Source organism: Antedon mediterranea, chromosome 11, assembly GCF_964355755.1.
Source record: "Antedon mediterranea chromosome 11, ecAntMedi1.1, whole genome shotgun sequence".
In the NCBI taxonomy this organism is placed as follows: Eukaryota; Metazoa; Echinodermata; class Crinoidea; order Comatulida; family Antedonidae; genus Antedon; species Antedon mediterranea.
This window is the reverse complement of record NC_092680.1, coordinates 21,918,332-21,942,517: the sequence shown is the minus strand read 5'-3', so window position 1 is coordinate 21,942,517 and position 24,186 is coordinate 21,918,332. Positions and strand designations below refer to the sequence as shown.

Genomic DNA, 24,186 nt, shown 5'->3' with positions numbered 1-24,186 from the left:
TGGCGGCCCCCTGGCCCCCAGCCATTGTTGCTCGCTTCGCTCGCACCCCCCCATTATAAATGCTGCATACGGGCCTGCGGTGGTGGTACACGAAAACTGTCTTTTATTTTTGTATCCGATATAAAGAAATTTAATTGACAATGCTGAATTGATAGGCCTATTGATTTATAAAATTGGATGAAAATAAAGTGATTTTAAATTACTATTCTATGTATTGCATGACACTGGCCATGGAGTTTACTCCATGCACTGGCATACACTTTTCATGGTCATCATCGAATAAAATCTATTTATTGATTAATTCGACACGGGATTCGACACGTCACGCATCGGTGATTCTAAAACCGAAGTTATCCAGTAAAAGATAGGCCTACCAGATTAATCCATATTTCCCCAAATATCAACAAGTGCTGGTATTAATGAACCAGGATTGTTACACGTTCATATTATTAAAATATCAAAAAATAATTCTTTATTCTTTATTCTTTATTTCAAGCCAACAGTGTAAAACACCAATAAGTTGAAAATAAAATAACTAAACTATAAATATAAGCCAATATAAGTACAAAAATGTAAATAAGATTATTTAAATAATTTCATTAATAATACATTTAAATAAGGTAAAAACTGAACAGGGAAATGCTCCGAGTACATTACTACACTAGCAAACATTCTAGTATTTAATTAAGAACGTGATGTTACTGTTTATGAATATTGTACAATAAAAGGTTTTGATTGTTTTGACTTAATCAGCCGCCCATACCGTTTCCAAAACATAAAAAAGAGGGCGTAAATACAGCGTCCCCCTGTGTGTCTCTACAGTTCGTCCCACTATAAAATTATCTAGGCTAGGCCTGCACATATTACAGTATTTTCTGTTAAACATATGCTATATTCTGCATCTTATGCATATAGTGTGTATATTTTTTCATGTAAGTAAGTTAAAATAAATGAATAATAATAGCGTTTAATTCGTAATACTAATAATTAATAAATACTAATATTCTCGCGGGGATGGCTTGCCCACGTACATGCAGGGCCAGGCCTAAACTAGAGTCGAGTCGAGTGTAGAGAGCAGGAGGCCCTACACATACAGTACGACCTACTTTCTTAGTAGTTTAGTAAATACCCAGCTCGAATTGGCCTATTCGATATGGATGCAGTGAGTGTAAACGGCAATCCGTTACTGTGTAGTACTGCCGAGTAGGCTAGAGTCGGCTAGATAGAAACTCAGCAGCTAGCTGCAGGCTGTGTTTTTAAAATTTCATTTGAAAATACAGTAATATATTATTATTAATTAACACTTAAACATAGTAAATAAGCTAGTTAGGCCATTATTTTAATTTGTTTGCATATTAACATTTTGAGCTCATCACAATTATCATTAAAATATTTTTGTTGCAAATACAATGACGTTTAGGTTTTAATTGATAAAAATAATAGTAGCATTTTTTGAGTGTGTGATAATTGCTCGCCTTTTGTTACAGGTGACATGGTTCCATTGATGGTCATTTCAGTGAACTGAAGGGATGGATGATATTGATATACACAACATCAAATATTTGCAAGTATTGATACCAAAACTTGATGATAGCAATATAGAAAGCACACGACAGGATTACGGAAACTTTAACGAGGACCTGATAGATAGCATGATGTCTGGGTTATTGGAAGATGATTCGAGTATGGAATTACCACCATCAATGACTGGTAAAAAACATACATTAAATAAGAATGTTGCCAAAAAGAAAACTGTTAAAAAACAAGACTGTTCTTTACAACACAGTAAAGAGAGTGGACATAATGCATTGAATAAAACAACAAAAATGTTGAATAAATGTTTAACTTGTGGGCAGCGATTTAAGGATAAAGAGACTATGTCATTCCATTGTGCGGCCAGAGGACATACTAATCCAAACGATACAAATGTCACATCCATTGATAAGAAAAAGACGAACTCCAAACAACAAAATGTCTCTCTGAAATGTGGAGAATGCTCTCGAAAATTTAAAGACATTGAAGCGCTTAATTTTCACTATGCAATGTCAGGTCATGCAATGTCAGGTCATGAAATGTCGGGTCAAGCAATGTCAGGTCATGCAATGTCAGGTCATGATAATGATTGCACGAGTGATAGTCAAGAAGAGAATAACACTCCAGCAACAACAAACATCAAACTGCCGTGTGGTAGTTGTAATAAAAAGTTCAAAGATTCTAAATCTTTGGATTTACATTTAGCGCTTTCAGGACATTCTGATAATAGGGAATCAAATGAACTACAAAAACCTGAGAAAATACAAAAAAGGCTTTCAGAAAAAAAGGATGCTGAGAAAACACAAAAGGGACATTCAGGAAAAAAAGATTCAGAGAAAAAACAAAGTGAAAAACAAAAATCTGAAATGAATGGAAAAAGAAGAAGCAGTAATAACAGTGATTGTAAAAGTAAAAACACTTTTGAGAATCGAAACGAATCGTTCAACTGTAATGGTTGTAGGAAAAAGTTTAAAAGTTTGAAAGAATTAGATATGCATTGTGCTCTTAGTGGTCACACTCGGGCAGAGACAACAGAAATAAATAAAGCAACAAAAACAACCAAAAATAATAAAACTGACTCACAAAAAGCCAAAATACTTAAAAATGGAAGTTCACTAAACGAAAGAAAACCTTCAACAAAATCAAGCTACAACTGTTTTGAATGTGGGAAGAAATTTAAAACTTTAGAAATGTTGAATTACCACGAGGCCTTAAGTGGTCATGCAACTAAGGAGGAAAATGATTCAAATAAAGATGAAGTGAGTGATGTGGACGATGATGAGGAAGTAGACGATGAGGAAGTGGACGAAGAAGAGGAAGTAGATGAAGGTGATTATAGTCACAGTGAAGAGCTATCTGATGATGAACAAGTACTAACTCTCAATGAAGATATTGTTGATATACTTTGCAGTGTTTGTACCAGAAAATTTAAAAACAAAAATGCATTGTATTATCATATGGCAATATCGGGTCATGGAGCATCAAAACTAGGCTCAGATAGAGCTGTAAAGGTCAAACCAAGGTCAAGAATTGCTGATCTCACCAGTAGTGATAGCAGTAGTTCAGAAGAATCTGAATCAGACATTTCCGATGAAAGTGAAGAAGAAAAACCAACTAAAAATAATAAAGCACAAACAAAGTCTATTACAAAACCAAAGTGTGCAACTTGTAAAAAACAATTCAAAGACACCACAACATTAGAATTTCACATTGCTATGTCTGGGCACTCAGACAATACTAACATAAAATCTAAAGGACGCCCAGCAAAGGATAGGACCTCTAAAAGCACCAACAAACGCAAAACTTCTACATCACAAAATGCTAAGAAAGCAAGAGGCAGCAGACAAAAGGCAGTACAAGAAGAAATAGAATCTGAAGATGATGACTCGGCAGAAAAAGAAAAAAAAAGACAATGTAAAGAATGTGGTAGAAAATGTAAAGATCTTCACGCATATCAATATCATTGCGCAATGACAGGGCATGGCAGCACAGCCGTCATTTCAATAGCAAAGATGGACCTTCCAGCTACTAAAATACAATCTGAAGATACCAGTGATGATGAATCACTTGACATCAAAAGACCTCGCAAAAGACAGCGACGAAAAAAACATTCTTCTGACGATGACAGCGATTACGATGAGGCCGCTAGTAGGGTTAGAAGCTATCAGAGTTTCATGGAAGAGGCATCTGTATGGGATAAGTGGAACCCAAAAAAAGGAATCCCATGTCGACGGTGTGGATTGCTCTTTAAAAGGACTGATGAACTTAAGAGACATTTACTCACTACATCTCACAAAACAAATGTGCAGGAGTAAACACAAACCAACATCAGTACGTGCATGTTGCATTGTGTAGTGGTCTCATATCTTAAGAGACATTTACTCACTACATCTCACAAAACAAATGTGCAGGAGTAAACACAGCCAACATCAGTACGTGCATGTTGCATTGTGTAGTGGTCTCATATCTTAAGAGACATTTTGTTTTAAAACGTGCAAAAAAATTGGGATGCTCAATTATAATTATTAATACTGTGTTTCTTTCTGATTAGTTAAAAAGAGATATTTTTACTTTGCTCAAATCCTTTAACTTTTGTAAAACAGGCATTAACAACAGGTTGTTGTATCAATACACAAACATTCCATTCTTAGTCATGTGCTTAGTTTACTATATTAATATCAAGATTGCTTTCTTTTAAATAGGGTAATTTATTTGTTTGCATACCTCATTTGTATCAAGTGATACTTCAATTGAAATGATTTGTACAAAATGATTGATATTAGTCGCAGCAATGTTGATTTCTTGGTGCACTTGTTTGATGTTTATTAAATAAATGAATTATCCTAAATCATAGTAGTATATAAAGTGACTTTTGAAAGCAACTTTTGTGAGTTGCAAATGTCTTGTTAGTGCCATTAAAACATTTTGTAATTTTTGGCTTGTAAAAGATTGTACAGTATTTGAACATTGAGTTTAACTATAATAAGGTATTAAAGATATAAATGTGTGTGTGGACAAAAAGCTAAGTACGTGATTTTTTAATCTATACAGTAAAATGTATAGAATCTTTTAATAATAATTCTTAGATAGAACTATTTATGACATATTTGTCATAGTACAGTAGTTTAAAGATTGTAAATATTATTACATGCTATAACCTTAATCCTTACCGTTTGGCTTATAGGATTCTTAAACCAATTGTGTAAATAATCTTATTGGTTTTAATCATGTTTTTCAACTTCATAGTTTTTAGGTTTTTGTAAAGTAGAGCTATATTTGGGTCTACCATTCAAACTTTATCTTGTTTAAAAGGAAAATTATTTATGCATGTGATAATGATTCCCAAGGATGGATTCAAAAGTTTAAAGTACATAAAGTTGTTCTCTCATTATTCGAAATATATTTCAGCCAAAGCATCAACATTAAGATAACTAATAACTCAGGTGGGGAAAGAAGCATTTTCTAATAATATTTTCACCACTGCCTTCCAAGCCTATTGCCACTATTTTTTTTAAATATGTGTGCAAATCAGGGAAATGAAATAGGACATGGTCATATTGTACTACTATAAAGCTTTGTCTACACTATCAAACTTTATGTGACAAATGTGGCTATATATGGACATGATGTCATATCACTACCATATTTGGACATATTACTACCATATTTAGGCACATCACACTTTTTTTGTCAAACTGGTTTGATACTGTAGACAGAGCTTAAAATTGGGTAGCAAAGGTACTTGATGTAAAGACTATGTACAAATTTGATGGACTTAACCCAACTATTCCAAATGTATTAAGTTTACATTTCTAGATTTACAATGTGTGACTTGCTTTTAAGATGTTTTTTATGGTGGCATCTACTATTGTATAATAAAACTTACTATTCAAACTATTTTCTTGTCAGTTTGTTTAAAAACGCTTCATTGCTGCTAAACAACTCATGTTCAAAAAGCTTTTTAATTAAAATTACAGTTTTTAACACAAAACAGCTTTTAGAATTGCAGCAAGTAGGATCACTGTTTCTGATATTTGTGTAATATCATATAGGGCTACAACTATATTTTTGTTTAGTACAGGCTATTTCTTATGATTATTTACACAAACACAGAGCAGACGGTCAATTGAAACCCGCTTTCTTTCTCCCAGTTTTCTGCTTACCATTATTGTAAATTAGCCTTTTAGTGAGATTTATAACATACTTTTATATGTATTCCATAGTTAAAATACAGAAACATGATTTTGTAATGTCTATGGAACAACCTTGATTTCCACTTGGAACAAACACTAAACCGTTAAACAATAAATTATTATAAAGGATATGAAACAGGAGAATGGGCTCACTACATATTGATTTCTGAATTAAATAAAACTGAACATAAAATATAAACAAAGTCTATATATCATTCATTTTGTAAATGATCAATCAAAATCATATGTTAACATATGTGTTCTCTATATTAAACTGAAGGATATGAATTGACACAAATGAAAGGTACAGCAAGATGTTCACATAAGCCTATTTTATTACACATTAAATATCATACACGGCATTCAAATAAATCATCCCACAAATTACTGTTATGTTTATAGAATTACAATAAAGAATCTTACTACATTTAAACAAGAAACTACAAATTATACACCTCGTTTATTCTCACATACTACTTGAATATACCAACACAAACTTTCAAATTAAGCATAGCATTAGATTTGATTGCACAAATTGTAATGAATCGGGTTTTAATTTAATGTTTATAGGCCTTTATATTTTATATTATTCATTTTATTGTTTAGTGAATCATACTGAAACCCAAGTACTACTTAATTATTAATTGTAATAAAGTAAAACTCCTTTTATTTTGTGGAATTGTATTAGAGTAAACATAAGTTTACAAACTGATTCCTCTTAACTGGTAACATAGTGTATATAAGTTATTAATTCAAAGCTTGTTTATATAATTATAACAAAAACAAATTTGGAGTAGGGATACTTCCTAAAGTGGACTATTACATCTTGAAATAGTAATACTAAATAATAACTAATCTGTAGTTTAATATGGCATACACAGGAGAATTAGTAGGCTGGCTAGGTCTTACTCTCTACCTTTGTCCTACGGTGATCCTTTATACTGCAGAGTTCAGCTTTTACTCTGTAGAACTTGGTGCCTACTGGAACCTTGAACCTATTTTGGGCCTTAAAAGATATAAATGTTAGATTGATAATCCAATAGGGTACAACTCCATAGGTCCAAACCAGGAAATGATTAGTGGAAGCCATCTCTCACAACCCTGACCTTTCATTCGGCATGAAAGCTCAAGGTTAGTATACGTTGCTTCAATTTTGACCCCTAACCAATCAAATTAAATCTTGCATACCGCATGTTTGTTGAAACGGAAGCATATATTTATATGTAGTAACATAATGTACAGGAATTAACAAATATGGCATGGTAAAGATGACATACCTTCTTAGCTTGACAATACTCCTTGTCAGTTATTCTGCCAATTATCCAAGCTCTAAGAACAAAATAGAGAAACTTTAAACTTGAAACTATTATCAAATCTTTTCTTTCAAACTATTTGCAGCATACGAGTACTGCAATCTCTCTTTTTGGGTACACAGTATCAGAATTATAACTCATGAATGTAAAAAACAAATACTCCGATACATAATAGTATTAATCCATACCTAATTCAAATATTTTCACTATAAATGTGTCTTTTACACCAAATGTATACCTTTTGCTGGGGTCATGTGGTTTTAAGCCAAGCCCTGTCAATGAATCAGCATGTACAAAGTAATGTGTCTGTCCTCGTGTAAACACAACATAGTTGTCATGTGGCTCTTCAAAGAAGATCAAAACAAGGTCTCCAACACCTATACTGAAAGCCAAAATCAGGAATAGAAAAAGTTTAGGTACAGAATCAGTGAAGTATGATACCATTCATGTATATACAGACTGATTGATATGAGTGAAACATGATAAGTGTAGGTACAGAACCAGTGAAGTACGTTACGACCACAAGGCTCGAACTAGCATTTCATATGCTATGCGAAAGAGATGGGTTTTCAGCAACTATTTGAAGATGGCAATAGAGTTGGCATTCTTGATTGATTGTGGAAGAGTATTCAAGGATGGAGCTGTGCAAGAGAATGACCATGAATATACAGATTGATTATTGTTATTAATGTTATGATTAAAATATGAGAACTTTATTAGTACTATAAGGGAGCAATAATACTACAACCTTCCTTGTTTAATAATGTACTCACTCTATTATAGATATTTTTTCTGCTTTAGATGTAGAATCTACCATTCTCTTTCTAAAGTCTGTATTTTCTTTGGCCTTTGTAAGTCTATGACCACCAGAAGCCTGATCTTCCAATGTTGATGAATCACTAGGGAAACAAATTTAAACTCACTATAGCTTCAACATATTCTCATTATCTCTTGATATATCTTATTATTTATGTAAAGTTGAAGTCAGTTTTAAGGTAGATCAAGTATACACACAATTATATACATCAGAATATAGAAAGATATGTTCCATATTAATGTAAATGGTCATAAGAAATAGTATTTTTTATACCGCTTACCGTTACTGCTGTAATGTATAAAGATGGATACTAACCCATAGGTTGGACACAAAACTTTAAGATATTGTTATCAGACAAATCATAAAGGAGTGAGACAATTACATAGGATACAGTAAATCAGTACATAACACTGTTTATCACTGCAATAAGCAGATAATGTATGTTTCTGGGTTTAAACATATTATTAGTATATTATGATGGCCTCTGTAGTATATTTGTTGGAATATCCACAATCTTTGTTCACTATCTTTTCCAGCCCTGTTCCATACAACATAATACCTATGAATACTCTTCTGCATGTACAAAACCGACTCCTCCATAGATGAGGAACCACTACCCCTAACTTGCAGGTCCATCAGATCTTGTTTACTTTTTAGTAGAGATTCATTCTCATCTTTAAGTTTCTGGTTTTCTAACGCTCTCTCACTAATTGTTTGTTTGACAATGTCACTGATGTCACAATTTTCAGTAAGCAGTTTATCAATTGCTTCTGTCAAAAACAAATACGACTTTATTTAGAAACAATGAGAATTTACATTTTGCTGAGGTATATACAATACTAATATTGATTAGTTTGACATCAGATTTTAAAAACAGCTATAGAGTATATTATGTTCGAATAAGTAGAAATAAGTATAATTACCTTTATCCATTTGACGTTGCTTCTCAAATTCTGCAATTTTCTTTTTCAAAGTTTCAATTTCCTTATCTTTCTCAACTGATAATTTAGAGAGGGCAGTATTGAAGTGAACTTGCTTGTCTGCTTGGATGCTAGTCTTCATATCATCCAGACTGCTTTGTTTTTCTTTATCAAATGTTTTCATCATTTCTTGGATTTCTCTTGAATGCCGTAATTCAGCATCATCTAAAACGTCTTTGATTGCGTTTTTCTGACTTTCTTCCATGTTTTGTCTGAGTTTATCCATCTTCAGTTTGTGGTTCTTTCTTTCTTCTTCTAAAGCTGCTAGAACCTCACATTGTTTTTCTGTCATAAACGATGCTTCCATCTGATTTGTCTGCTTCACAGAGTCTTTCTGTAATGTATGGTATTTCTCTTCACATATTTTGTATTTTTCCAACAATTCCTCAATTTCTGAGTGGGCTGTCTGCTTGGCTACTGCTATTTCCTCATCTTTCGTTATTTTTAACTCTTCTAGCCTTACATTTAAGTCTTTCTTATGTGTTTCTTCAAGTTGTTTTTGGAGTCCTTTAAGAGATTCTTCATTCTCTTTTCTGATTATTGCTTCAGATTTTATATCTGGTTTAATTGCAATCAAATTCTCTATTGACATAGCTTTTATTTCCTCTTCCCATTGTTTTCGTAAATTATTCTCAAACTCTTTCAATTCAGTAGACTTCTTGCTTTCTAATTCAAGAACAAGTTGCTCTTTTTCTTCACTTTTCTGTTTCAACATTTCCTCCTTGCCATCCTTAAGCTGATCAATCAATTGTTCTTTATCTTTAACAATTAGTCTTAAGTCAGAGATCTCCACCTCTTGGCTCAATCTTAACCTAATTATTTCTTGATTCTTATCTTCCAATTGACTTTCAAGCTTTCTCTTAGATTCTTCTAAAGAGTTACCATACTCGTCTTTAAGATCTTGCTTTTGTTTATTTAAATTTGTCAAGTCTTGTTGACTTTTTTCAAGTTGTTTTTTAAGTTCATTTTCTTTCTGAATTTGTAAACTTAATTCCTGTTGAACAATTTCTAATTTCTCTTTCTCTTTCAACATTTTCTCAAGTAGTGTTTCTTTTTCCTTTATGTCTTTATCCATCATTTCATGTTTTTCATCGTTTTGCTTTATATAACATTCATGTTCCTGTAGTAAATGTTCATATTTTCTTTGAAACACATTTTCTTCTTTTAGTTTATTTTCCTTTTCCTGTTTCATTTCTTCTAACAGATTAGCATTATCTACTTGTGTTCTTTCATACTCCTTACTTATTAACTTTACATGTGTTTCTAATTGAACAACTGCTGTTCTATTATCAGTCAAAAAAGAACTAAAATCATCCTTAATGTTTGTCAATTCACCTCTAATTGACTTTGTTTCCGACAACAAAACGTTCTTACTTTCATTTACCTTTTCTGTTAGGCTTACATTTTGTTTAGAAATCTGTTCCTTTTCATTTTCTAATTTGTTAAATTTAGAAGTTGCATCTTGGATTTCTTGTTGAAGATGTCTAATTTCAACCTCCAATCTTTCAGATATTTTAAGCTTTCTTTCTTTATCTTCATTCTCTCGTTTCAAATCTTCAAGTTCATCTTCCAAAGTCTCTATTTTGTTTGTGAACTCTGTTCCTATCAGTGGTTTTGGTAAAACTGATTGTAGCTGATTACCAGCTAAACTGTAAAATGGCATTTCAACACTATCTTGTGTCGACAAAAAGTTATCAGTGTTTGTTGACAATAAAGCCCCAAAAGGAGGATCCATTTTTAAGTTGCTATGGCTACCAATTGTGATACCAGTCACTGATAAAGGACCACCATTTTCCAGCAAAATATCATCCTCTAAATTATCTTCAAATGGTTCATTTTTAAGTGTTTCAACCGATTCCTCAATGGGTTGTTTTGAGTTTTTCTCAAATTCATCTGTAAATCTATCATCAATATGGGATATGTATATCTCTTCCTCCCTGTTAGCTGTGGGAGTAGTTTCTTTATCACTGTATTGTATTTGTTGCTGTTTTATAAGCACATCTCTCATTGATAACTTTTCCCAGTCTTTATTTGGTAACTCGTCAACTGTTTGTGTTTCTTTACTCAAACCTTCATCTGGAAATCTGCAAGATGTAGTCAAATGTTTTAATATTATTGTTTGTTTAGTTTGCAAGCTGATGATGTCTTTAATGATTTTATAGAATAATTTTGATTTTACACTACAGTAGTTAGATGAAACTATAAAATGGTTTGGTATGGTCATTTTATGGCAATAATATTACTTTTATTTGTTGAATATTATGTGGTAACAATATTAAAATCACTTACTGAAGGCAGTGTTCTAATTCTGGTACATGGTCTTTAAGTAGCTTGATATCTTCAAGGGATACTGTAGGCAAAATAGTATCACTCACCAACGGTTCAAGCTGGAAAACACAAAACAAAAAACGGTTATTCAGGTTTGCTCATTTATGGACAAGATTAGATATTACACATTATTATATATATAGGACATAAATATCTAAGATTAATCAACACAACTATTTGTTTGAGAAAATGTACAACTTTCACTAATCATGTTAATAATATTTAAAAAATAAAAAATGCTTTAAAAAGTGTAAATTTCTAACCATGATCCCTGGTGGAAGGTTGCCAAGCCCAGGAAACATAGCATTAAGAAAATGTGAATGCATTATTGCAGAAAACTCCTTGCGTCTGTCAACCTCCCTTAGCTGCAACTCACTCACCGCTCCAAATTTCTATTACAAAAAATACAAGATATGAGTAAAGGCAGTAGGTAAATATGAACATAATTTCATCTTCCATTTAATAATTAGGTTTAAAGTTCTTCAGCTTGTACGATTTGAAAGTTTCCTCAAATTCCTCAACTTCACATTTTTGTGGAAATCCGTCTTTGTAATCAACTGTTTGGATAAGGATTTATTGAACTACTGAAACCAGAGGTAACACATTTATTTATCATAAATGTTTTTAATTTATTAAATTGATTGTAAATGACAAACAATGACTTAAGTTCACACACATGGTCACAACTAACCTGTGAGAACTGAAAGTCAAACTGCCTTCTGAGGTAAATCTCCACCAAGGCTTTTGCAAACAGTTCTGGCGCATTGTAAACCTGTTGAGCTATTTCCAACCGTTTCTTTAATCTCTTCAGATTCTCGTGGTACACGACCATTTTGCCATGAATGCCGGTAATTTGCTGTTCTACAAACATTATCCACCTGGAACAAATTTGCATTTTTACAGAATTAGTGTTATAGGTATAAAATTCAACATTGCAGGTACACGTTAAAAAACAAGCCTATCAGGAAATGTATATTTCAAAAAACCTTCTGAGTTTACATCATTACAAAATAACAACTTTGAGATCTTTTGCAATAAAAACTCTGGTTTTGGGAGAATTTATATTCCAGATTATTAATGCATTTCCTTCTCTTATTTTAATAATATACCTCAATCTAACATGAAGATTTTGACAAAGCTCTTTTTTTGCAATCAAACAACGACGACTGATTTCTCTTAATTGAAGGTGATTCTTGATCATGACCACCAGCTGTTTCTGGTGACTGTCACAGAGTTGTGGCAAAACAGAGGTGTCTCTAAGGTTACTGATCCGTGTTTGATTCTGAACAAAGCTCTACAAATACAAATTGTTAAAAGTTATTCACAACTCATCCATCAAAACTACAAAAAGTACAATTGTATCAGGCAGAATAAGAGTGTTTCAAGTTCACCAACACAGAACAAAAGGAGTTTTAAATTGACAATATAACATCAATTCCTGTCATCATATTTCATACTGGAACTATAGGCTTGGCTTTCAGTATTTGAACATTAGATTGCCCAGTGAAAACATCTACAGACTTGCTAACATGCTTTATGTTATTTAGATGTGGACTAGAAGTAAAAACCTAATGCACACACCTGGGCCATCTCTCCCTGGTCTTGCCTTGTCTTCTTTGCTTGTGCTAACAGTTGTTCTAATCCAAACAGCCTGTCTCCAAGGCCTTTGATTTCTTTCATACCTGGGTTATCAACTTTCACTGGTATAATAAAATGAAATGTTTAGATTCAGAAGTAATACTAAATGACATTATTTTGTACATTTACAATGACTATGGATATAACCTTTGAGGAATTCTGCCATGCTACAACCAGGACAGTTTAATATAGAGGGCCATCATATTGTACTAAACACACTCAACAAAAGGCCTGAATGTTGAAAACAGGGGGGATGGGAGTCACAAATAGACAATTTTAATTAACACTACTTTTCTTCAAAGCAATCAATCTGCCCCTGAAACAATGTACATGTCAATTTAAAAAACATCTATTCCATTTTTTTGTAAAGGACGTTTCAAATATTATTACATACAAATGCTGTTTACCTTTAACATCATTAATGTCAGAGCTAAAAACATGAAGCGTGTTTGGCTCAAACTGCTCCAGCGACTTTGCACATAATTGGTACATGTTAACTAATGAACTTCGCTCATCCTACAAAAACAACATAGCCTGCTTTATGAAATTGAAGCTAATAAGCAATTTCACACCACCTTTGACACAATGATGTAAAAGTATAATTAAATTATAGGCATTTCATTTCATCAAAACCAACAGCAACGAAAGTTGCCACTTAAAGGTATGAAACAAAAAACATATACAATAAGTACTATAAATTAAGCAGACTTAAATAAAAATATGTTAAATAGCCTATTGAGCACAATTATAACTATTAACAATAGTTATGAATATAACTATTACACTAGTAAAAAAAAATGATTTAACCAAAAAGAAATATATAAATATTCTTCAAGGAATACACAGTACCTATAATTAACATAATTCTAATTATTAAATAAAAAGTAACCTGTCTACTAATCCATCTCATTAGGGTCATGCTATCACGATCACTCTCACTCTCAAGCCGTGCAGAATCAACCAGGTTTGATGGCAATGGAATTCTCTCTAGTTGATTTAGAACATCTGGGAACTCGGATAACATCTTGAAGTAGTCTTCTCTTTTTGACATGAAATCAGTCAAACTATTCTCAAATGAACTTGTTCGAAGTTTGAATGCTCTGAAAACACAATATTTTATGCAATACTTTCCATTCTTTTGTTTTGTAACTATTTATGTATGTTTATGATTTTGTAAATGGAAATAAAGAAAGAAAGAATACATTCTGGTGACAATATTTTAATATAATTTCAACAGCACACTATCTACATAATATTATTTCCTTCTTATTCTTTTCCTTGCCTTTCTATTTTCACTTGCAAATAAATATACATAGAAAATAGATTTTCATACAATACAATAAAAAAGTACAAAACATTGACAAAATAAAAAGTCACAATTCATTCAGTGATAAAAAGAAGCTGGATTAATTCTGTTGCGCAACTTATTTGTACGAGGTGATGAACCGGTAATGTACTGCTATATAGAACTTCATAGTAGATGCCTAATGTTAATATTATTATAAATGTTGGCCATTAGATTATTATGAATGTTGTTATTGATTGTTGTCATGGATGTTGATATTGTCATGAATGTTTCATTGCTTCTTCTTCTTACCTAGAGATATCTTCCAAGTTAGCAACAACAGCCATCCATCCTTGCTGTTGTTGATGTTGATCTCTAACCACATTCTCACATGATTGCACTTTTTCTTTAGCACGATCGTGTAGTTGCTATATAAGTAGATAAATTCAATAACTTATTATTTTAGCAGATTATGGCAAAAACATGTGTATATATATAAATAAAATGCTTACACTATATTTTACGGTGGCTGATTTCCGCCAAAGAAAAAAATTATTTTATATTATTAGGGCGTTATAACGCCGTATTATTATAAAATAATTTTTTTCTTTGGCGGAAATCAGCCACCGTAATATTTAGGTTTGACTACAGCAATTTATTATATTTCATACACACTAGAAAAAACTGGTAATTTACAGGATGCTTATAAACTATATTAGAGGCTTTACTTAGGAAGATTGAATTCTGGGCTAACAGAAAGCATGTTAAACCAAGCTATAGCTCCATTCATTTGAATATAAAATGACTACTGTAAAACTAGCCAGTCTCTTTAAGAAAGATCACATATTCAAATTAATCTTAGTAAGCTAAGAGGCTATACTTACAAGGGCCATTTGCGTTCTTGAACTAACAGCATTATAGCTAGGTGGAAGGTGTCTGAATGCTTCAACCTGTTCTTTCAGCTCATTATCTAACTGTTGCTGATCATCTTCCATCAATGAACTACCATGTTGATAGTTTGCTTGCTCAATTAAAGATTTATCAAACAAATAAATAGGGTTTGTATCCTACACAAGAAAAATCATTAAAATGATAATAATAATGTATTAATAATATAAAGTTAAGAGGATAAATTAAATAACATCAATAAACAATTAGATTTAATTTAAATCACTATTTTGACAATGTAAAGGTGATTAAAGATATAAACAGAGATAAGCAGTTTATAAAAATCATTATCCACACAAACGAAACATATCCATGCAAAGATGAGTGCCAAAAGTTGATTGAATTGTGTCTTTTATGTGTAGAATATACAGTATAGGGTGCTGGATATCCAATCCAACAAACACTCATGGCAATTAACTCGTACCCGTCAACTCATACATGAAATGGCAAACCTGTACCGGAGTTCAATAAGAAACACGTACCTATTTGTATAATATATATATATATATATATATATATATATAAACAAATCAGGCAAAGAACATTAATTCTAAACCGCCCGGTGATATACTGAAATTTAATTAATTAATTTGAAACGATAAAGATGATGAAATCTGTGAGAATGAGAAAAAGTCGCCCCAACCGAGACTCGAACTCAGACCGCCTGCTTGATATGCAGATGTCCTAACCATTAGACCACTGGGGCTTTCATGGTATTGTTCGAACTCGATTGGATAGCGACTCTTTAACACTCTCGGCGTGGTACGGCGGAACAGCACTAGTCCTCAGTTGAACGCACGCGCACCAGAGATCAAATTGATACACCCTCATCTTACAGTATTTCTATTCACGAGGCGGGATCTCCGAAGAGATACTTTTATATATATAAACAAATCAGGCAAAGAACATTAATTCTAAACCGCCCGGTGATATACTGAAATTTAATTAATTAATTTGAAACGATAAAGATGAGGAAATCTGTGAGAATGAGAAAAAGTCGCCCCAACCGAGACTCGAACTCGGACCGCCTGCTTGATATGCAGATGTCCTAACCAAATTCTTACTAAATTGCAGATCCAAATAGTTTATCTAAAACAATAGGCTATTGTATACGACTTCCTGATGACTCACTTCTATTAAGCACTATGAGACAACTGTGTCACTTATGTTTTATATTTCACCTGAAGAGTGCGGCCAGCTACATGCTGGTCGTACGAAACAAATTTGTAGTGATTAAAACAATGAAGTAACCAAGTTTTCTGCTGTTATTTTATTTATTTATGCTCTACCTTGGTATTGAGCACTCTATCCTAACGGTCTGATAATTTCAACCTGAATATATATATATTCTTGCACTGATGAAGGGCTAGTGTTGCCCGAAAGCTCTACTAACTTTTCTGGCTGTTTACTTTATCGTTTTGATTTAGCTTTTCGCTTTTTATTTTTGTATCTCCATTGAGATCCAGCCACTGATACCCACAGCATTGTCATTTTTTTCAGTAATTTGCCTTTGGATTTATATATATTGCGCTGGTTACCGGCTGCATTATGGGAGTATGTTTCCATACGTGTTTGATCCCAAAAAATACTGGGGTAATAATGCTTGTAAAGCGCCTTTGAGCATGATTACTCATGAAAAGGGCGCTATATAAATGTGGTATTATTATTATTATATATATAGGTAGGTAGGGCTTTCTTAATCATATTCACAAACGTTTCTAAGTTACATATTATTACACCATTCCAGCACCGTGTGCTAGCCTTTGTTACCTAAACAAATAAAGAGAGTCAAGTCAATGTATTGTCATTTATAAACATATAAAACACATTTACATTGAAATAAATTTGAATAGTTTCGGCTAACAACAAATATAGAACTTAAACTACAGGGTGAAACTATCCCCCGCTGGACACCATCCCGGCATTTCTAGAACTTGTTTCGGGGTTGGTAAAAAACTAAATCCCATTCCAGTATTTCAAAGTTTCGGGGAAGTATAAACTTAACGTGTGTCATTAATTGCACGGATTGCTGTTGGGTAGAAGGAAGAAACTGACCTATTAGTTTTTGCAAGTATCGATCTCAATTTGTGACTGTAAGTGAGACATAATTTGGAAATGATGGTTGCCAGGATGGTATTGATCATTTATGATCAATGTTGCCTTTCTGAGTAAACATTCAGCATACAAAGTAACAATAGAACGTTGGGGTATGCCTATGATTTTTGAGGGACGTTTAACAACCTTGTGTAACTTGTGTTTATCTTCATTGGAACAGCCATTGTACCATACAATATTATCATTAAGGATAAAGTAACAACACTTTCAACTATTGATTGATAGAATGTACTCATCACCTCTGACCTAATATCAAATTGAGTAAACGCATCATTGGATAATAATAAATGTAATTACAACAATTTGGTAGAAATGCATTCACCTGGAACGATACAAGGAAGTATTGAAAGATGACAACTTTCTAAAAACCACACAGGGTACAGTATGATTTGTTTTGTTTTTTAAATTATATTTATATGTGAAGTTTGCTTTGTTTAGGTTTTTTGTACTTTAAAAATGTCCAACTTTAACTTGTAAACAGCATTTAAATAATTTAAGATTGAATTAAAATACAAGCCTATAGAATCTGTTTTAACATTATAATAAGTAAACAAATGTTATTTTCAAGAAATATACTTTTTCAGTTTATGAATACCAAACAATGCGTGTAAAATATCATATCAAAATATAAATTCATCTTTCAGAGTAATAAGGAAATTATGGCAAAATTTATGATTATTTTCATTATAATCTACACACTCATACAAATGGCAATAGCCTCCAATGTGTCAGTTACTCCAAATTACATTATTACTGATGTTGGGACTGATTCTGTCAACTTTACCTGCAATGTACAACTGGAGACTTATGAAGCAGTGCATGGCCATTGGATAATATGGTGGAAAGACACTATTCGAATTGTAGATAATGACATGGTATTGAGTGATCCAGCCAAGTATAGTGTATATGGAGTATCATCTCTTAGCAACATTGATTATAATCAGACTCTACAGGTTAATAACATTGATGAAAGTGACAGTGGAACATATACTTGTTATTTGCTTTTTATGTCAGAAGGTCCTTCAATACCAATACCACTTCCATCTACCTCAGATGTAGCATTGGTAATTAGAAACTCAATTCCTCAACTTACTTGTTTTGACATTACAATAACTGATTCACAATTGAGATTGATTTGTACATGTTCACCAGGCAATCCCCTAATAACACTCCACTGGATAGATCATACAGGTACTTACTTGACATCAAAGAGTCAGATGGCATTTGAAGCAAACACATTGATACATGATGTGTCTATAGCATCTGTCACAAGTAAGCAATGGTTTATATGTAGAGCTACACAAGAAGGATCAACAGATTCAAACGAATGTGTCGTTGGCAATCGGATTCCAATGACAACTGAACAAGCAGCAGTGTCATTAACAAATAAGTTTACAGGTCAGTCTGTGTCACCTACAGCTAATGAGAAATTTACAACAAAGGATGAAATTGACATGGCTTCATTCATAATTGAAGAGATACGAGTTACAACAAGACATAATACATCAGCAACTGACATGGCTTCAAACACACTAAATACCTCTGAAGATATACGAGGTACAGCAAGGCATGAAACATCAGAAACTGACGTGGCTTCAAGACATGAAACAACATCAGCAGATATTGCTGTCATGGCATTGTCTGTCATTCTAGGTATAAGCCTATTAGTCATATTGGTATTTTCAAGCTACACTCTTCTAAACAAAATAAGAAAGAAATGGCCCAATGCAACAGACAGACCAACTGGGTCTTACTGTGTAACCAATATAGTAGGCCAGAGTACTACTAGCCAAATGCCAAATGAGGTTGAAGATGGTTATATGAAACCAAATGTAGAAGAAATAGCAATGGAACCATGCTATTATACTATCCCAAATCAAAAACATCAAGATAAAATAACACTTGATGACGATGGGTATATAAAACCAAATGTAGGAGAAACATCAATGGAACCATGCTATTATACTATTTCAAATCAAAAACATCAAGATAAAATAACACTTGATGAAGATGGTTATATGGAAACATTATCCAAAATGCCCAATCAGTACAAAGAACTCCAATGGGATAAATAAATTGCACAATAATAAATTGTACTGTACAGTACTGTATATTGTATATAAGGTTATCAGGTTCTGTAAACTCAACGCACCAATATATGATGTTAACCCTGAGATTTAACACTGAGAGTAATACTCTGACTAACGCATCATGTTAACTATTTAGTAGCTATACGTAATAATATAATTTTTGTTCTCATTATTGTATTAATATTATTGTGGAATTGCTGCCATAAATTCTTGAAGGAGAGGAAAAAGTGTGATAGTGTACTAAGATGGATCAGTGTCTGGCAGGTACAGACCGTACAATATGTTATGCTATTGTAATAGGACAGATGTATTGTAAATAAAGCACAAATTAATTGAACTTGTCATACGTGAACATTCTGTACAAAACCACAGTATAAAGCTAGATAGCTTTGTTTTTTTTTTCATAAGAGTCTGTACATATTATATACTTTTTAACAAAGTAGTTTATTTAGTTATTGTTCAGCATTATTGAACTTGGGTATCACTATCAGCCCGCCCTTGATGTGTACGAGTAAGCAAACATTTGGGTACAAGTTTGCATGGGTACAGGTAAAACCTGTTTTCGTCAGAAGTTGCATAAAGTTATAATCATTTCAATGACTTTGAAGTGAACTTACAGTGCCAGCATTGAACGTACAAACTCTCTGCTGTACATCTAAACTCTGACCTCCACTCACAAGAAGAACTTGTTTATCAACTGCAATGCCATACTCTTTATGAATAGCATGTTGTAGATCGAGCACACTAAGAGAAAGAAAACCAACGAACAACAAGATTTAGTTTTTGCCTCTACTCACTTTAATCATTTTAATATAAATCTCACAACAAAGAACTACCACCATGATAGATATCAATAAAAGCAAGAAATTGTCTATGAAAATGATGTTATTAAAAGATGCACACTACTACTGAATTTGTTTGATCATTGATTGAGAATTGTAAACAATTGTTTCCTTGTTTTATTTTAACTGTTTCTATTGTATAGAGTGAGTGCAGAATCTGTTTCTATTGTATGGAGTGAGTGCAGAATCTGTTTCTATTGTATGGAGTGAGTGCAGAATCTGTTTCTATTGTATGGAGTGAGTGCAGAATCTGTTTCTATTGTATGGAGTGAGTGCAGAATCTGTTTCTATTGTATGGAGTGAGTGCAGAATCTGTTTCTATTGTATAGAGTGAGTGCAGAATCTGTTTCTATTGTATGGAGTGAGTGCAGAATCTGTTTCTATTGTATGGAGTGAGTGCAGAATCTGTTTCTATTGTATGGAGTGAGTGTAGAATCTGTTTCTATTGTATAGAGTGAGTGCAGAATCTGTTTCTATTGTATGGAGTGAGTGCAGAATATGTTTCTATTGTATGGAGTGAGTGCAGAATCTGTTTCTATTGTATGGAGTGAGTGCAGAATCTGTTTCTATTGTATGGAGTGAGTGCAGAATCTGTTTCTATTGTATGGAGTGAGTGCAGAATCTGTTTCTATTGTATAGAGTGAGTCCAGAATCTGTTTCTATTGTATGGAGTGAGTGCAGAATCTGTTTCTATTGTATGGAGTGAGTGCAGAATCTGTTTCTATTGTATGGAGTGCAGAATCTATTTGTATTGTATGGAATGAGTGCAGAATCTTTTTCTATTGTATGGAGTGAGTGCAGAATCTGTTTCTATTGTATGGAGTGAGTGCAGAATCTGTTTTTATTGTATGGAGTGAGTGCAGAATATGTTTCTATTGTATGGAATGAGTGTAGAATCTGTTTCTATTGTATGGAGTGAGTGCAGAATTTGTTTGTATTGTATGGAGTGAGTGTAGAATCTGTTTCTATTGTATGGAGTGAGTGCAGAATCTGTTTGTATTGTATGGAGTGAGTGCAGAATCTGTTTGTATTATATGGAGTGAGTGCAGAATCTGTTTCTATTGTATGGAGTGAGTGCAGAATCTGTTTGTATTGTATGGAATGAGTGTAGAATCTGTTTCTATTGTATGGAGTGAGTGCAGAATCTGTTTGTATTGTATGGAGTGAGTGCAGAATCTGTTTGTATTGTATGGAGTGAGTACAGAATCTGTTTCTATTGTATGGAATAAGTGCAGAATCTGTTTCTATTGTATGGAGTGAGTGCAGAATCTGTTTAAAGAAATAAATAAGTTCGCTGAATAGTTTAAAAGATACTTACCTGCGCATTGTGTGGCTCATGTCCATGGTAACCATCGTACCAGTATTCACAACGAATATATGCAACATCTTGGTCCTTTGATTGTTCAACAACACATAATTTTCACAAGATGTCAAAGTTCACTTGACTTGTGTATGTATAATATACTATACATTATCATTATAAGTTTCCTATAAATTGAAAGATTTACACATTTGTAGTAGTAAAGTACTGTAGTATGGTATTGTTCGTTGATAATGATTCCAGAATACGTTGTTAGTTACATCATTGTTATAAATATGCTCAAATACTTACTGTAGATAGTAATTCAACCTTAAAGTGGAAATTCCAATATTTTCAAAATTGTCTCCAAAAGTAAAATTTCTGTAAATAATTTTTCATACAATAATAAATTAAATTACCTAATCTAAAGTTCACAATTTATCTAAAAATAAAATCAGAATTTCTTAATTGCAAAATTTGAAATAATAAAAACAATTCTTTATCCTGGTGTCTTATTTATTATCAAAACGGTATTGATTTAAAAAAATAAATATTTATCCATTGCAAATAAATTTCATTTCATTTATTCTTCATTTCGCACAAATAAAAAAAGTGTACTATTAGGATACACTTACAAATAAAACATATTTTATCTAAAAATATTTAATAAGAAAAAAAATTCTAAACTAGGTAGAAAGAATATATTTACATGTAATATAATATTTGTATAAAAGTTTAATTACTGTCATAATACAATCAATCATACTATCAATAATAGACAATATAAACGAACAAAAAGATGACAGATGCATAAAAAGCATTTTTTAAGAAGTAAAATGAACAAACCTGAAATATCTGTCTCTCTATCTGAAATGTCTGCCTAAATAAATTTTTTTGAGAACAAGAAACAATTCCTATTTTTAGACCAGCAAAATTACAACTAGGCCTAACTAGGCCTATTTAACATTGTCATTGTCATTGACTGATTGAGACTCTTTCTTTTCTAGAGTATGAAAACATTTATTGATTTATCAATATCAGAAAATGAAAACAGTACTGTAACAGTATTTATTGTTCTATTATTTATTAGGCCGCGCCTACATTAGTAAAAAAAAATTATTGTCAGTTGAACTTCTGACACTGTCTATTACATGGGACTATCCCTACGAATACCATCCCTACTACTCTAGGCCCTATGTTTTGTTGCGTTATCCGCAGAATACTGTGTGGGCACAAAAGAAGAACAATGGAACGTCCTTTCTTTTGCTGCTACTGCTCTCTTGTACAACAAGCCCAGCCTAGACTCTAGCAAATTGATTAATCAAGCAGGTCCTAGGTAGTATCTAAAATACCTAGATCTATCTATACATTTTCATGTCATCATCATAATTTGATTGACACACACCACAAAACAATACAAAAATCGATAATGCAATCTTACGGAAATTCCAACTGTGTAAAAATAAAAAAACGACGACATTATCTTTTTTGGACTTTTCATCATATCATCAAAACAAAAGCACGCCACCATACGATGATATGATGTACTCTCATCATGCAGCATGCAGCCTGATGCTTCACTTGGCATAATGAAATTAATTTTGAGAATTAAATATCTTTAAAAAAAAAACTAACAGTGAGTAATCACTGTTGACTGTATACTTTTAAAATAAATATACGTTTGCCAGGTCCAGATATGAAAAAAAAAAGAATAGAGAACTTTGTATAATAAAAGTAAAATGTACAAATCATAATGTCTAAAGGTGTTGCAAATAATTAACTTGTACAGGAACTTTATTATATTAATAGTTCCATCTACAAACATAATTATCACTGCAATTCATATGATTCACAATCTTATGTCATTTAATCAGATATACTGGTCCCATAAATTGGAATAAAATTCCTTTACAAATTAAACATTTGGCTACTAAATTTTTATTTAATAAAACATTCAAATCTTTCCTCATTTCTAAATATTAATGTTTCCCCCTGGTGATGTGTGTTCGTGTATGTGTGTGCTTGTGCATGTTCTGTATGAGATGTCTGTTTGTGTTGTGATTCGTGTCCTGTAAGTTTGTTTCTGTACCTGTGTGTCACTGTTTGTGTAGTGTCTAACTTATTTATTACTTCTTTGTGTGGGCTTCCACATCACAGGCTTTGCCATCTTTCTTTCTACATGTTGCTGTTTATATGGTTTATTTGAAAAAAAGGAAAAAGGAAGTGAAAATTAGTCTATATAGGCTATATATATATATATATATTTATGAAATGTATTATTTGAAATTCGCACTTTCTTTAATTTTTTTAATACCATCTGTTTTATTGTTATTGATTGAGTGAAGTGAAAATTAGTCTATATAGGCTATATATATATATATATAGCTATACCTGTTTGTTTTATAACAAGTATGGCCAATTCCAAGCAAGTTTTACAACAAGCGCGTCGGATTCTCAACAACGACTTAAGCCTGTATTCTCCATGTGTGAAGACATTTGGTTTTTGCTTTGGAACCTCAACGTTCAGTAAGGCAAGATGTTCTAGTAATGTTTATTTTCTGTCCACTTGTCTAAGATGGAACGTCATACCCAAGTCATTTAGATCTACCTGGTCACCGTCCTTTGCTTATTTTGATAAGAAGTTCATATCTGATAGTATCAATGCTGTTTCCAGACGGTTTATGCGTATGAGCATTCAGATGAACTTAAAGAAAGTTGCGTATCATGATGAACAAATGGTACATCATAAGACCAACCTACGAGCAGCTTGTACCAACTACGAATTTGACAAAATACGAAGTATC

At 32.5% G+C, this 24,186-nt stretch overlaps 2 protein-coding genes across 4 annotated transcripts; one reads left to right on the top strand and one right to left on the bottom strand.

The window, feature by feature from the left end:
• The first annotated feature begins 732 nt into the window (after positions 1-732).
• Positions 733-5,388, top strand: LOC140063181 (uncharacterized). The gene is made up of 2 exons (XM_072109656.1): positions 733-932; positions 1,488-5,388. The coding sequence occupies exon 2, from the start codon at positions 1,530-1,532 to the stop codon at positions 3,846-3,848; it is 2,319 nt and encodes a 772-aa protein (XP_071965757.1). The 5' UTR covers positions 733-932; positions 1,488-1,529; the 3' UTR covers positions 3,849-5,388.
• Positions 5,389-5,993: 605 nt separating this feature from the next.
• On the bottom strand, positions 5,994-22,741 carry LOC140063179 (RB1-inducible coiled-coil protein 1-like). 3 transcript variants are annotated; one of them, XM_072109654.1, is made up of 19 exons: positions 22,229-22,735; positions 21,695-21,763; positions 21,401-21,570; positions 19,858-19,984; positions 14,972-15,154; positions 14,400-14,515; positions 13,692-13,902; positions 13,210-13,318; positions 12,746-12,864; positions 12,274-12,458; positions 11,856-12,042; positions 11,428-11,556; positions 11,126-11,223; positions 8,780-10,920; positions 8,416-8,626; positions 7,813-7,938; positions 7,278-7,421; positions 7,004-7,055; positions 5,994-6,732 (listed from the first exon to the last, which is right to left on the bottom strand). In XM_072109654.1, exons 3-19 carry the CDS (start codon positions 21,466-21,468, stop codon positions 6,625-6,627), a joined length of 4,314 nt encoding a protein of 1,437 aa, XP_071965755.1. In that variant the 5' UTR covers positions 21,469-21,570; positions 21,695-21,763; positions 22,229-22,735; the 3' UTR covers positions 5,994-6,624. The 3 variants fall into 3 exon arrangements, 2 of the variants coding, with proteins under 2 accessions (XP_071965755.1, XP_071965756.1); XM_072109655.1 differs by lacking the exon at positions 21,695-21,763; XR_011847584.1 differs by lacking the exon at positions 5,994-6,732 and having other exon boundaries at positions 7,278-7,416; positions 22,229-22,741.
• Positions 22,742-24,186: the final 1,445 nt, after the last annotated feature.

What these genes read in the sequence shown, in the direction of transcription:
- LOC140063181 (XM_072109656.1), top strand. Translation starts at nt 1,530, where the DNA reads ATGGATGATATTGATATACACAACATCAAATATTTGCAAGTATTGATA.
- LOC140063179 (XM_072109654.1), bottom strand. Translation starts at nt 21,468, where the DNA reads ATGTTGCATATATTCGTTGTGAATACTGGTACGATGGTTACCATGGAC. An exon ending in AATCTTCATGTTAGATTGAG is followed by an intron (nt 12,043 to 12,273) that starts GTATATTATTAA and finishes AATTTGTTCCAG; the next exon opens with GTGGATAATGTTTGTAGAAC. An exon ending in GAATTAGAACACTGCCTTCA is followed by an intron (nt 10,921 to 11,125) that starts GTAAGTGATTTT and finishes TACATCTTGCAG; the next exon opens with ATTTCCAGATGAAGGTTTGA.